Here is a 16,278-nt window from a genome sequence, read left to right on the forward strand (position 1 = left end):
TCGAATTAGTTCCTTGTATTCATATAGGATCCAGGAGTGTAGTTTTTAAAAATCATCAAAATTGGAGTTAAAATAACCGTTAACTCGTGATTTTTTCGTTTATAACCGTCAAAAAGTTTTGTCTCGTTACTTAATCTCTGAAGGTTTGTTTTCTGCCATTTTTGGCGTACGCGATCTCCACGCATATACAAACAAGTTTGACAGTTGGATTGTTGAAACTAGTTTCGTACAATGCGTATCTCATTAAAGCGATAGATTCTCTAACACACAGATTTTATTTATACTTTCATCAAGTATAACATAAGATTTTGTGGTATCCACTTGTGTAAAATATTTTTAATTGACGATCGAATCAATTCCTTGTATTCATATAGGATCCAGGAGTGTAGTTGTAAAAAATCATCAAAATCGGAGTTAAAATAACCGTTAAATCATGATTTTTTTCGTTTATAACCGTCGAAAAGTTTTGTCTCGTTACTTGATCTCTGAAGGTTTGTTTTCTGCCATTTTTGGCGTATACAATCTCGACGCATATACAAACAAGTTTGACGGTTTGATCATTGAAACTAGTTTCGTACAATGTGTATCTCATTAAAGCGATAGATTCCCTAACACTTGGATTTTATTTATACTTTCATCAAGTATAACATAAGATTTGATGGTATCCACTTGTGTAAATATTTTAAATTGATGATCGAATCAGTTCCTTGTATTCATATAGGATCCAGGAGTGTAACTGTAAAAAATCAACGTTGAAATAACCGTTAAATCGTGATTTTTTCGTTTATAACCATCAAAAAGTATTGTCCCGTTACTTGATCTTTGAATGTTTGTTTTTTACCATTTTTGGCGTATGCGATCTTGATACATATACAAACAAGTTTCACGGCTGGATCGTTGAAACTAGTTTTGTAGAATGTGTATCCTATTAAAATGATAGATTCTCTAACACTTATATTTTATTTATACTTTCATGAAGTATAACATAAGATTTGTGGTATCCACTTGTGTAAATATTTTAAATTGACAATCGAATAAGTTCCTTGTATTCATATAGGATCCAGGACTGTAGCTATAAAAAAATCATCAAAATCGGAGTTAAAATAATTGTTAAATCGTGATTTTTTCGTTTATAACCATCGAAAAGTTTTGTCCCGTTACTTGATCTCTGAAGGTTTTTTTTTGCCACTTTTGGCGTATGCGATCTCGAGGCATATACAAATAAGTTTGATGTAGGATCATTAAAACTAGTTTCGTAGAATGCGTATCCCATTAAAATGATAGATTTCCTAACACTTAAATTTTATTTATACTGTCGTCTAGTACAACATAAGATTTTGTTGTATCCACTTGTGTAAAATGTTTTAAATTGACGATCGAATTAGTTCCTTGTATTCATATAGGATCCAAGAGTGTAGCTGTAAAAAATCATCAAAATCGGAGTTAAAATAACTATTAAATCGTGATTTTTTCGTTTATAACCGTCGAAAAGCTTTGCCCCATTACTTGATCTCTGAAGGTTTGTTTTCTGCCATTTTTGGCGTGTGTGATCTCGACGCATATACAAACAAGTTTGACGGTTGAACCGTTGAAACTAGTTTCGTACAATGCGTATCTCATTAATGTGATAGATTCCCTAACACTTGGATTTTATTTATACTTTCATCAAGTATAACATAAGATTTTGTGGTATCCACTTATGTAAATATTTTAAAGTGACGATCGAATCAGTTCCTTGTATTCATAAGGATCCAAGAGTGTAGCTGTAAAAAATCATCAAAATCGGAGTTAAAATAACTATTAAATCGTGATTTTTTCGTTTATAACCGTCGAAAAGTTTTGCCCTGTTACTTGATCTTTGAAGATTTTTCTTTTTGCCATTTTTAGTGTATGCGATCTCGAAGCCTATACAAACAAGATTGACGGTTGGATCATTGAAACTAGTTTCGTAGAATGCGTATCCCATTAAAATGATAGATTCCCTAACACTTGGATTTTATTTATACTTTCATCAAGTATAATATAAGATTTTGTGATATCCACCAGTGTAAATGTTTTAAATTGACGATCGAATTAGTTCCTTGTATTCATATAGGATCCAGGTGTGTAGGTTTTAAAAATCATCAAAATTGGAGTTAAAATAACCGTTAACTCGTGATTTTTTCATTTATAACCGTTGAAAAGTTTTGTCCCGTTACTTGATCTCTGAAGGTTTGTTTTTTGCCATTTTTGGCTCATGCAATCATGAAGCATATACAAACAAATTTGATGGTTGGATCGTTGAAACTAGTTTATAGAAGGCGTGTCCTATTAAAACGATAGATTCCCTAACACTTAGATTTTATTTGTACTTTCATCAAGTATAATATAAGATTTTGTGGTATCCACTTGTGTAAATATTTTAAATTGATGATCAAATAAGTTGTTTGTATTTATATAGGATCCAGGAGTGTAGCTGTAAAAAATCATCAAAAGCGGAGTTAAAATAACTATTAAATCATGATTTTTTCGTATATAACCGTCGAAAAATTTTGTCCCGTTACTTGATCTCTAAAGGTTTTTTTTTTGCCATTTTTAGTGTATGCGATCTCCATGCCTATACAAACAAGATTGATGGTTGGATCATTGAAACTAGTTTCGTAGAATGCGTATCCCATTAAAATGATAGATTCCCTAACACTTATATTTTATTTATAGTTTCATCAAGTATAACATAGGATTTTGTGGTATCCACTTGTGTAAATATTTTAAATTGAAGATCAAATAATTTCCTTGTATTCATGTAGAATCCATGAGTGTAGCTGTAAAAAAATCATCAAAATCGAAGTTAAAATAACCGTTAAATTGTGATTTTTTGGTTTATAACCGTCGAAAAGTTTTGTTTCATTACTTGATCTTTGATGGTCTGTTTTTTGCCATTTGTGGCGTATGCGATCTTGATGCATATACAAACAAGTTTGACGGTTAGATCGTTGAAACTAGTTTCGTACAATGCGTATCCCATTAAAACGATAGATTCCCTAACACTTAGATTTTATTTATACTTTCATCAAGTATAATATAAGATTTTTTGGTATCCACTTGTGTATATATTTTAAATTGACGATTGAATCAGTTCCTTGTATTCATGTAGGATCCAGGTCACTTCAAGTTCAATGATATATATATTTATTAAGTAGATTTAAATTTATTTATTTTTACGTATAATACTTAAGAAATTGAATGAAATGTATATTTATTAAGGAGCTACCAATTTATTAGTCAAATTTTTGTTAGAAAAATATATTATTGTGGGTTTTATGTAAAAAAAATTGAATTGGAAATGAGTAAAGTCACATTTTTAGTAATTTTTATAATAATTTTTTAAAAGAAAAATACCTTGCGCAACGCCTTTATGTGGTCGTCGCGCAAAAACACTTTGCACGATTTTGAATTGTATACCTAGGTTGCACCAGTTTTGATAATTTTGGCGCAATACTAAAAAATAAGCGCCAGTATTGATAATTTTGGACAAAATCTTCCCAGACCCCTTCGCTCATCACGCCCTCCTCCTCTTCCAAGACCTCGTCTCTCTCTCTCTCTCTCTCTCTCTCTCTCTCTCTCTCTCTCTTTCACTCGGTCTCTTTCTTCCGTAGCCTTCCTCCTCTTCGCTCATCACGCCCTCTCTCTCCCATAGGCTTCCTTCTCTTTGCTCATCACGCTCGAACCCTAAATCACCCCAATCTCGAACCCCACTGTTGGTTGTCCCTCTCTCTCTCTTCTTCTAAACGACGGGCAACCACCATTCCCTTCGTCGTGCTTGTCTCTCTCCTTGAAAGTAAGTCTAATTACAAATTGTCGAATTGTGAAATTAAGGATTTTGATTGTGAATTGAGATGAATTTTAGACTTTAGTGTTTTAATTTGGGATAAAATCTAGGGCATGGGATGGATTTCAGGGTTTAAAAAATTGTGAATGGGAATTAAGGTTTTAATTTTGAAATGGGGATTGAATCAGGATTTTTATTTGGGATAAATTATTAGGAAATGGGCTGAATTTCAGGGTTTAAGAATTTCTCTCTATGTATGTTAATAGTTGTCGTTACAGTATAAGAGACTGGAATCATTGTAGCCGTTCAAGGCCAAAAGTTGGGGTTAGTTTGTGCTTACTATGGATTGAAGAAACCTCCTTATAAACTTGTAAGTAAACTAGTTTCTCCTTAAACCAATTTTAAGGACATGAAATCAGGTTGGCCAAAGTCAGCTTCTAGTGTCACATTAGGTGCATCAAGAGAAGTTTTGCGGATTCTTATAACCTGATTGGATTTGCAAGATACTTTAGTAATTTGATTGTTTGGTTTCTGAAGTTCGTGTGGTGTAGCATTTGATTCTATGAAAGCCCTCAGTTGTGTCAGTTATCCATCTCGTGTTGTAAATCTTATTGTGTAGAGATTACGATTCTATTTCGAGCTGCTTATTCTTGTCACGTGATGATACATACATGTAATTATATTATGCTTGCAATATGCATATGATCTTCCTTGACTGAAATGTAATGTATTTGTTTTCAGGATGCTTTAGAGTCGTATATGAATCAGAGAACATTGGAAGTTCACTGGGGAGGCCATCATCGAAACTATGTGGAAGGTCTGAACAAATAGCTGGAGAAGAGTGACGTACTATATGGCTACACTTTTGATGAACTTGTCAAAGCAACATATAATAATGGGAATCCTTTACTTGAATTTAACAACGCTACTCAGTTATCTCCAAAATCGTTAGCTAATTTGTATACTTTTCTTGACTGGATCATTTTTAAATGCTATCAATGAGCTTGCATAGGGGTCACTGATCAAAGATATGAAACGTTTAGCTACATGCTGTTATTTGCTTAGTTGACTTTCTTAAATGTACTACCACCGGACAATATGTGATATAATTGTGTAGCCTGAAGCAGAACTGATTCTAAAGCTTGTTCAAATTTTTAGTTTTCCTGATAGGTTGTTCCTAAAGGTTTAGTGCAGTTTCGGACTAGTTTAAGACTCACTAACTTGACGTCCAGTCTTGGTCATAGCATGAAAAAAAGACATTGCAAACGGGTGACATGTTGCGTAAAGTGATTTGCAACAAGGAAAGTTTTCATTTTCCTTGTTTTCATTTTCATTTTCACCTAATGTGCTTACTATTAACAAAACTTGCAGATATCAAAGTATTGAAAACTGCTTAGAGTTGTTATAGCATCATCATCTGGCCTGAGACACTGATATTTCTCACAAGTAGAGTAATATCTGGTTTTCATTTTCTTGAGATCCAAAAGCTAACTGAAATAGCTGTCATGATGGATACAGAGGATTTGGTTTGTATTTATAATTTCTTTCCTGGATTATGTTAGGTTAATTATGTGTGGGTTATCATTGCTTCAAGAAGATTGTGTTAATAGTCGTAAAATCATGAGCATACTACAATGATATCTGTACTGTATAGATAGGAAAATTTATAGAAGGAATGAGGGTTCTAGATATCATTAAAAGGCCATTACAGATTCTTTGTGACAATACTGCTACAGTTTTCTATTCTAAGAACAACAAGAGGTCTTCAAGAAACAAGCACATGCATATCAAGTACAGATTGGTCAGGGAAAGGGTCAAGACATTAACATTGGTTCATTATTTATGGAATTAATTTCGAGCATTGATATGCTGAGTTAGTGATGCGTTACGAATTTGACACATAAATTAAACCCTATTTGTGACAATTGTAGTAATGATGTAAGTAGGGATCGTTCTAACCGGGGATTAACTAGGGGTGCTAAACACTTGACTCAAATAAATAAAACTAATCTTTAAACACTTAATTCACTTAACGAAAACTCAAAATAAGTCCACAAGACTCCAAAGACTTAAAAACACAAAATAAGATAGATTAAGATTAAACAAAATATGGGGGGGGGGGATTGAGGTTTTGACGAAATTAGACTAAAATGCACAGATTGTAATTAAGGGCAAAATGTAAATATGAATGTGATGAAAATAGGGATGAATGCTAGCTAGAAGGTTCTTCTCCACACATGTTACACTTGCATACAAGATGATTTTCGGTTGGTCTTTCGATGAATTATGAAACTCATCACCTCGGGTTAATTAGGTCCGCTTAAATTAACCGTCAAGTTTTCCTTAAGTTAATGAATTAGATGATTGCATGCGACAACCCAAAGCATTCCCCACAAGTTCCCTACATGAATTGCATAATAGAGATACAAGCAAGAATCATTAAGCATCATGAAAACTATAAGTGTTGACGAGACATTCGTTACTATGATGAGCATGAAACTAGTGCCAAGAATTCATTTAACGCGATTGTTTATAAGCAACCTCCACTACTTGTGAATATAAGTTCATAACTATTAGGTGAAACTCACTTATATTCTAGCGTCATATTCATGCATGAAAATTAAGCGTGCACTCTCAATAAACATACATAAATAAGTTATCAATCGAACAGTTAAACAAATTGAATCCACAACTCATGAAATTCCAACCAAAGGTAATCAATTCATATTGCAAGCATAAACATGGTTTCGAATCACCCCCTAGCTAATGGGGGGTTTAGTTCCTCATACGTACAAAACAAAGATAAGTAAATTTAACCATTGAAATCGAGGAAAAGAAACACCTAAAAATTCCAACAACTCAAACTTGAATTGTATGAACGTTTAGGCACTCTTCTCCTCTTCTTTGTTGTAGCATAAGGTCGAAGGATAGGTTGATGGTTGGATAGTGTTTTGGAGGGATGGGGAGTGGTGGAAATGGAAGAGAAGAATGCTAGAAATGGAGTGGGGATGCACGGCTAAGGAATTTAGGATGTGTTTTGTGTTGTGTTGTGTATGAATGGAGGTGTGGAATGAATGAATTGTGTGATGGGATTGCATGGTTTTATAGGGAGAGAATGGGTGAGAATGTGAGAGAATGTGGCTGCAATGATTAAGGAGGGAGTGCATGTGGAATGACAGCTAGGTTGGTTGGTGGAAAGCTGAAAATGGGTGTTGTTTTGCACGGCAATGAAGGGAAGTTTGGTGCTGGAAATGCATGTGTTTGCATGTGAATTAAAACTAGAGTGAATGATGATGAATGCATGTGGATTAAAGAGTGAATGGTGGCTGCAATAATGAAATGGAATGGCTGGAAAGTGGAAGAGAATGTGGTGCAATGATGGAATGGGAAGCTGGAATTGCCAAGGTTATGCACGGCAAAAGCTTGTTTGGTGCTGAAAATGCATGTGAAAGCATGTGAATTAAAGCTAGGGTGAATGATGATGAATGCATGTGGATTAGAGAGTGAATGATGGCTGCAATAATGAAATGGAATGGTTGGAAAGTGGATGTGAAATGCACGGGTTGGACATGGGAAATGCTGGAAAAATGGAATGGATTGGTTTTGCATGGCTTTGATGGATTGTTTGATTGGGCTAGAGGTTTTGCATGGCTAAAAGGATTGTTTGATTGGGCTAGGCCCTTTGTTTTATGTCCTAAAGTGCATATAAGGCCTTCAATTTCGTCCAACACTTTGGCTCCAAGCATAAGCTATCCATTCTTAGCCCAAAAGTGCTCCAAAAGGCTCCAAAATGCACTTCTTTGCTCCTTTAGCCCTGAGAACCTAAAAACATATGAAAATAACTTAAAAGACTTAAAGAACTAAGAAATAACAACGTAAATGCACAAGAACAAGCCAACTAAGTTGCCTAAATATGCTCCTATCAGTTAGTGGGAGTATGAAGTGGTTATAGTTCGAGTTAAATAAGTAAGCTAGTTTTCTCACAGAACCTTGAGTTGTAGCTTGTTTCTAAATGGTTTGAATTCATGCATTCGTCTTCATTGTTAGTTGTTTTCGTCTAGTTTTAATTACATGTCTTGTTTGGTGAATATATCTATATCTGCACTTGATGAAATTACAGTTAACAATCTTAGTAAAAGGTTCCTTTTTTAAATTGCACTTGTAATTACCATACCAAAATCTTACAGTGGAATCTCGACATAAAAAACTGAGATAAGTTGAGTATCCCTAAGCCCCAAACGCCCTCCCCACCCCTGCTGCCACTTTTGCGCTCCTTTGGCTCTTTTTTGGTCGTTTTGTCTCTTCATACTTTGGTCATGTATTCATATATTTCTGGTACACTGTTGTAGGTGAATACACACCTCACGCCCCGCCTAATATTACTTACTAGGCATGGAGAGAGTAAGGATAATGTTAGAGGCAGAATTGGAGGAGACAATCCTTTGAGGTTTGCCTTTGTTGTTGATTATCTTGATTAACAATACTGGTTTATTCATGTTAAAATATGCAAAGTATATTAACCGCTCAAACTTATCTGATCCTCAATTCTTTTCTTGTTTTTTTTACACTTAAGTATGCTGCTATTCATGTTTCTATTTGCTAACATACGATGGTGTTGCTCCCACCATAGTTTCATTTCAGTCTATTATACAATTTGGTTTTGCCTCATTATAAGACCTGTTCCTTTGATTTTTTTTTTCCTACTTTCGTCATAATGCATTTTAAACTCCACGTAATTTTTTTTTATGGTAGTCAGTAGTTACCAAATGATATTCCTAATTGTTTCAACAGCGATACCAGAGAAATTTGTGCAAAGAAACATGCTAACTTTGTTGAAAAGCGACTGAAATCAGAATGGGCTACTTCTGTAAGCTTCAGGAATATCTAATGTTCAGTTTTAATTTTGTTGCTTTCCATATGAAGTAAATGCTTGCTGTGGGTTGTTCCTTGTTTCTCATGTAGTCTACATATATCTGTTGATCCAAAAAAAACAAGTCTACATCTCTTTTTTACTAAAACGTGCTCTGACTGTGGGTGGTGTGATGGATAAAGCTAAATGTTACTTAGAAGATATATAATATCAGCTGTTTAACATTGGAGAACTATATAATATGCTTTTGAACGTACAGTTGCTAACTATTGTTTTAAGAATCTAGAAAGAAAATTTTCAGTTCTTTTCATTTATTATGTGCAGGAAATAGCTCTAATTTTGCAGTTAGTCTAGTTATAGGTTTAAGTTAGACCGAAACTAGTTTGGTGTTAACCAATATTTGGAGTTCTATATATTTGGAGTTGCTTCTTTTACCTTACTACCTGTTTACTAGTTCGTCTCTATGGTCATGTGTTTGGTTTATTGGCTTGTACGAAGTAAACTGTTTTTCTATTGTACTTTGATCATATCAATTAGTCTAATGAAGTTTTGGTACCCTTGATTGATTACAATGTTTGCTTACTAGAGTGTTTACTGGGCATCCTGAAACATGTTTTAGTTGTTATAAATATTGATTCAGATAATCTTTACAATTTATCACAGATTCCCAGTGTCGGGTTACCCATTCTTTTTGTTTCACTTGATGCACTTTTTTTTGTTGGCTATGAAAATGGATAGGTAGTTCCTCTTGTTTTGAAATGGTCGTCGTCATGGCAAGGTTGTTCAATGCATGGGGAAAGCGCGAGTTAGTCCTCTTCTTCCAGATCAAACAAGTAGTGGTTGATGCATTGAAGGAGGAAGTGACAACCCTAAAGGGTCAGCTTGCGGTCTAGGGTGAGCAGATAAGGGCCCAGGGCGAGGAGATGAAGGCCTATGCTGGGCACGTGAGAGACCTTGTATGAGCCATACAGATGTCCGACCTCTAAATCTCGCTACCAGTACCTGATCTTGCTACACCTTCGACCTTCGAGCCATTTCACCCTGCCGATACCCAGTAGCCACTTCACTTAGAAAACTACTTGTAGGTTTTTCTTTTTTTTTTTTGTTTGGCCATCTTGTATGTACATTTTCATATATTTTATAATTAAATACTTTTCTTTGGTTAATTAATTATTGTTTAGAATTTAATTACAATATTATTAAAAATTAAAAAAATAATATTTTTGACCAAAACCAAGAAAGGGGTTTACCTAATGCACTTTGCGCGACGCATGTGCCTCCGTCGCACAGAGTGGCTTTGCACGACACATGTTTCTTCTTCGTCACGCAAACCCTTCTGTCACTGCCTTGGCACGACGGTTAGCGTGCGACAAATGTTCGTTGGGCTAAGTTTTGCGCAAATTATTTTTTAACTTTGTGCGACGAAGGACCTGCGTCGCGCAAAGTGTTTTTTGTACTAGTGATCAGACATTAAAACTAAATTTGAACTTTGTAACTTGTGTTTAATTGCTTGAAATTGGATAGTTATGATGAAGTCATTGCCCTAATCTTAAAAAACTAGTTTCAAAAATCTCGTGACTAGTATGGTCTAGTGGTCATTTTTACTTGTAAATAAGAGGTCTTATGTTTGATTTTCGCGAATTGAGAATTTGAATCACATTATTATGGCTAACCTAGTGTAGAACTTCGCCCACTCCCCATCCCTCAGTGTAGATAATATCTTTTGTTCAAAAAAAAAAAAATAAATAAATCTTATCCCTCATTGCGTTGTGATTTTACTTTGCTTATTATTTTTAATTTCTTTCTTCAATTCAACTTTCAAATCTTGTTTTCAGTTTGTCGGTTGTTTGTTTTAGTTGTATTTTGAGTTTGGTAAAGTAAAGAACGTAATACATAAAATAAAAAAAGAAGAGATCATTTTGTTCCTTATGTTATCATTTAGATACTAAAATGAAGCCCCTTTTCGAGTAAAATTTAACAAAGAGAAAGCTCTGCTGCTCCTGTTTGCACAAATAATTACAAATGATACTACGAAAATATTAGTAAAACATTGCATTACAAATATAATAAAATATTAATTCTGCATGGACCGCCTTTCCCTTCTGGTTTGTGATCTTTTATGCAATCCACGAAGTTGTTCTTCCCACACTTCCCTTTGAAATATGGATCTCTTAACCTCCATACAAAATCCCTCCACCCCTAACCCTAACGAAGAGTCAGCCAAACTCAACTGATAATCATACATTTGACGCAAAACCGGGTCGGAAAGTGTTTCATATGCTTTTTGAAGCTCAATGAATTTTCTGGTAGACTCCTCTTTTGCCGACGGAGCACAAACATCAGGATGAAATTGACGAGCCATGCTTCTGTAGGCTTTCTTTATGTCATGCAAGTCTATGTTATTTTCAGAACCAAGAGAAAGTACCTCATAAAAGTTAGCCTTCTTTGCATGGCTCTCTAACCCATCACCTCTGCATGAAATAGTTTGAATCATATAACTACTATGAGAATTTTTCTTTGGCCTTGCCTTTTGCAGCATTGGATTGTTGCTTTGCAATTGGAAGGAGATTTCCATGCTTGTGTTTGAGAGAGAGAGAGAGAGAGAGAGAGAGAGAGAGAGAGAGAGAAAGAGATTGTATGAAGAGTTCACAGCTTAGGTAGTGGCTATAGGAGTATAAATATAAGCGTTAGGTTGCCTCCCTTTAATTCCAAGTGTAGACACGAAATGGAGTTATATTATTTCTTAATTAAGACCGTTGAACGAGAGATTTGTCACTATATGTCTTGTCTTTGAGTGTGGTGTTTCCTCCCAATTGTAGCTAGCTGTATTGATTGACCGTATCCTAACGATAATGCTTATAATAATAAATTTGTCTTTCTTAACAAATTCAATTCATGGACCATCACCTTAGTTTTTAAATTACGATTAGAAGCAGTAATCGAGTCTGTGTTATCATGTTAATGTCGTGTTATTTGAGATTAATATCGAACAAAAAGTTGAATATATTTTGATTTCACACTCTTTTAAGTTTCTTGATCTTCTTCATTTTTAGTTGTTAGATTAAATGAAAATAATGAACATGACTACACATAGATGGGTGAAAGCTAAAAAAAGATGTGCGTTTATCATTTTACTTGATTTTAACTAGGCATGCATATAATTAATTAATGGCGTCAAACCGGACTTTGAGAACAACAAACTTAATCGCTTTTTTTTATTGTGGGTTAAGTAGGTCGTGCTCTGATGAGTTTCTCTCATGTAATGACCAATATTATTGGAGTTATACCATATTATTATGTGACGTGATACATAATGTATGCAACAAATATTCAATGATATAGTTCTAAGGGTTTTTTAGATATAAATTCTTGCAACTCTTATTTTCTAGATCAAAACCCACCTAATTCTAAATATCTAAATAAAACCCAAATTTGAAAAAGACTGCCAAATAGAAAAGTAATTGACCTATTATTACAAAATATTTACAACTTGTGCCACAATCAAATCAATAAATATTATTACTTACTTTAATTATAATGAACAAATAATTATTGCACATACTATTATCACCCCTAACATATATACATACATATATATATATATATAAAGAATACAGTGCTACTATAAATATACATACGTTCAAAAGTATATCATACTGCTTTTTATAAATACTTCAGAAGTATACAATCCTACAATATAGACATACGTTCAATAGTATATCGTACTACTAAAAGTTTAATATATATATATATATATGTGTGTGTGTGTGTGTGTGTGTGTGTGTGATAGCCCGTCCCAAATGTGTATATTATTTTATCCTCGATAGCGTGAAATGACTTTTATACCCTTGGACGTTAGATGGTGTTGTGTGACATGCATTTTGGTTGTGGTCCAATTCATGTTTTCCTTAGTTTTTGGAACCAATTGGAACTTAGATTTTATTTTATTTTTCTTTTGTTTTGGTTGGTGACCTATCTGGACCACACACACACACCACTCCCGTTGACTCTCTTTCTTCCCACTCGGATTTCTTTCCATTTCCATACAATTGTACAGACAAATTCTCAAACCACTTGATCATTCACGGATCAAGCTTGTGGATGTTGTTTTTGGACTCCTTGCAAGCTCAAGAGTCGATCTATACTCGTAGTTGGACGTGAAGACTTCATTTACTCGAGAACTAGAAAACCCCGATGAGGTGCACTGTTCATCCATCGTGATCGAGGAGGTTTTGTCGAGTTTGGAAGTGTTAGAGAGCCTTAGAACTTCTTCACAAAGCTTAGGGAAGAATTTTGGAAGGTTTTGGATGTTAGGAAGCTCGGGTTTGGCAAGTTGCAGAGTTGGCCGAATTATCGTGATTTTTCTGGCGAGATCTCGTGAGTTTTAGGACCTAAAAGTTGTAAGGTTTTGTTCCTCTCATCCTAAGCTTCATTTTGGTTTAAATTTCATGAAGTTTGGTTGAAAAGTGAAGAAGATATGATGATTTAGTAAGCCGATCGACTATTACCCAAATGCCGTCAAAACCATTATGTGTACGCAGAAGCTTGTACACAAAATCCATTGTAATATTTTCCCATTTCCACTCTGGAACGGGAAACGGCTACAACAACCCAAACGGTTTCTTCTTTCAGCTTTAACCTGTTGACAAATGGCACACCTACTCACATACTCAGCTATCTTTCTTTTCATACCCAGCCAATAATAGAATGGTCGAATGGTATGATACATTTTAGTACCTCCTGGATGCATCGCATTAGCTAAGATATGCGCTTCATCAAGAATTACTTTCTTTAATTCCAAATTATTTGGCACAAACATTCTGCTCTCCTACATAAGCATGCCATTCGATTCTCGAACTCTGAAGTCTTTCTTTTTCCCTTGATTCCTTGCTTGAATTATTTGCTGGGTCTCTTCATCAACCATCTGGGCTTTGAGTACACGATCAATTAAAATCGGCCTAACTTGAAAATTAGCGAGTAAGGCTACCTCCTGATCTTTTACCTTTAACCGTACTCTAGTTGATCTTAAATTTGCCAGAAGAGGAACACGACTAGCGTACAATGCATTAATACGACCTTGAGATTTCTTGCTAAGTGCATCAGCTACCAAATTCGCACGACCAGGGTGATAATCAATCGTGCAATCATAATCACTAAGCAGTTCCAACCACCTTTGCTGACGAAGATTAAGATCTCTATGAGTGAAAAGATATTGAAGACTCTTATGATCCATAAAGATCTTATATTTTTCCCCATAAAGATAATGTCTCCAAATCTTCAAAGCAAAGATAATGGCCGCTAACTCCAAATCATGCGTAGGGCAATTCAACTCATGAGGCTTTAATTGTCGTGAAGCATAAGCAATCACCCTACCATGTTGCATCAGCACACATCCCAGACCATTTAAGGAAGCATCACTGTAGACTTTGAAATTACCACTATCATCCGGGAGTGCCAAAACAGGTACATGAGTGAGACAATACTTCAATTGCTGGAAACTCTGCTCACAATTATCATCCCACTCAAATTTAACATCCTTCCTAGTTAGCCTTGCCAGTGGTAAAGCAATAACGAAGAAATTCTTTACAAACTGTCGATAATATCTTGCTAAGCCAAGAAAACTCCTCACCTCAATGACGGTTCGTGGTTGCTCCCATTTCTCCACTGCTACTACCTTTTGACAATCCACCAAAATACCTTGAGCAGATATGACGTGTCCCAAAAATGCCACTTGATCTAACCAAAATTGGCACTTGCTAAACTTAGCATACAGTTGGTGTTCCCTCAACCTTTTCAACACCAAAGAAAGATGTCGAACATGCTCAGATTTAGACTTAGAGTATACTAGGATATCGTCAATAAAGACAATGACAAACCTATCTAAATATGGCTGGAATACTCGATTCATCAAATCCATAAAAGCTGTTGTACATTCGTCAATCCAAATGGCATTACTAGAAACTCGTAATGACCATAACGAGTCCTAAAAGTTGTCTGAGGGGCATCCTCACTACTGATCTTCAAATGATAATAACTAGATCTCAAATCAATCTTGGAAAATACACAAGCACCTCGAAGCTGATCAAACAAATCATTTATTCGCAGCAATGGATAACGGTTTTTAATTGTTACCCTATTCAATTGCTGGTAATTAATGCATAGCCTCAAAGTCCCGTCTTTCTTCTTCGCAAACAATACTGGAGCTCCTCAGGGTGAAGTACTAGGCTGAATAAAACCTTTATCCACTAATTCATGCAACTAAATTTTCAATTCCCTCAACTCAGTAGGAGCCATTCGATAAGGAGTTAAGGATTTAGGATTAGTATCTGGAAGCAAATCAATGGTAAACTCCACATCTCGGTTTGGTGGCAATCCAGATAAATCGTCATGGAAAACATCAGGAAAATGCCTGACCCTTACGTCCTCCACACTACTAGGAGTAACATTGTTCAACACTACATGAGCTAAGTATTCCTGGCAACCTTTTGATAACAACCTTTTTGCTCTCATAGCAGAATAACGCCATGTCTCACCCCACTATGCTCACCCATAAAAGTAACCACAGATAATCCAGGATGATGGAAGGTAACAGTTTTCCCCTAGCAATCAATATTAGCATGATTAAAATGCAACCAATCTGTGCCCAAAATCACATCAAAATCAACAATATCTAACGGGATAAGGTTAGCTGGCATAACAACATCCTTCACCATCACTGGACATCCTGGATACACACAATCAACATAACATCTCTCCCCTCTAGGCATAGCAAACTCTAAATCATACCCTAAAGGTGTAGGCTGAGGTTGCGTCACTTGGGCAAATTTATGAGAAATAACAGAATGTGTCGCACCACAATCAATCAATACTCTAGCAAAATAACCAAGGATATTTAACGTACCCATAATCAAGTCAGGATTATTCTGAGCATCTTGTAGAGAAATATTGTGGATGCGCCCCTGGGTCTGCTGTCGTCCACCACGACCTCTACTAGTCTGACCACCTTGACTCTGCACATTACGCCCTTGACTAGACTAACTAGACTGCCTTGAAGATCCTGCACTACTAGTAGCAATCTCTCCCTGCTGAGGCTGTCCTCCTTGGTACCACTGAGATCCACTCATTGGAATGGGAGGATACGACATATAACCTCTAGAGTACTGAGGATACCCACTCTGAGAATAAGGATCTTGGAGATATGGATACTGCCCTGGAGCATAAGGAACGGCATCACCCTGATAATAGTAGGCACCACCACGACCCATCTGACCATAACTACCAGGCCCTGGAACCTGCTGGATTGGCGCATGTGGTGTAAGAAAGACTGCTAAGGCATTTGCTGATTCTGGGGACAATTTGTAGCCCTATGTCCCATCTACCAACAAGTGAAACAACCACTGTTGCCTCTCCTGCACTATCCAAAATGCCGATTGTTACATCTGCGGCACAATGGAGCTCTTCCTCTACCAGTATCACCCTGTCTCTGGCCTCTAAGACTCCTAGAAAATCTACCACCTTTTCCCTGACCAGTGGCACTAAAACCTCCGCTGGAAGAACTGGAACTAGCTCCACTCCGCTTAAAACTTTGGGTTTTGCGAGG

At 35.8% G+C, this 16,278-nt stretch overlaps 1 protein-coding gene across 1 annotated transcript; it reads right to left on the reverse strand.

Annotated features, from left to right (window-relative positions):
* Positions 1-10,200: 10,200 nt before the first annotated feature.
* LOC125476192 (chaperone protein dnaJ 20, chloroplastic-like) lies at positions 10,201-11,253 on the reverse strand. The gene has a single exon (XM_048582010.1). It carries the CDS (start codon positions 11,251-11,253, stop codon positions 10,753-10,755), a length of 501 nt encoding a protein of 166 aa, XP_048437967.1. The 3' UTR covers positions 10,201-10,752.
* Positions 11,254-16,278: the final 5,025 nt, after the last annotated feature.

The sequence above is a fragment of a genome, unplaced genomic scaffold (genome assembly GCF_019419815.1).
Source record: "Pyrus x bretschneideri cultivar Hongxiangsu unplaced genomic scaffold, Pyrus_bretschneideri_v1 Contig18, whole genome shotgun sequence".
NCBI lineage: Eukaryota > Viridiplantae > Streptophyta > Magnoliopsida > Rosales > Rosaceae > Pyrus > Pyrus x bretschneideri.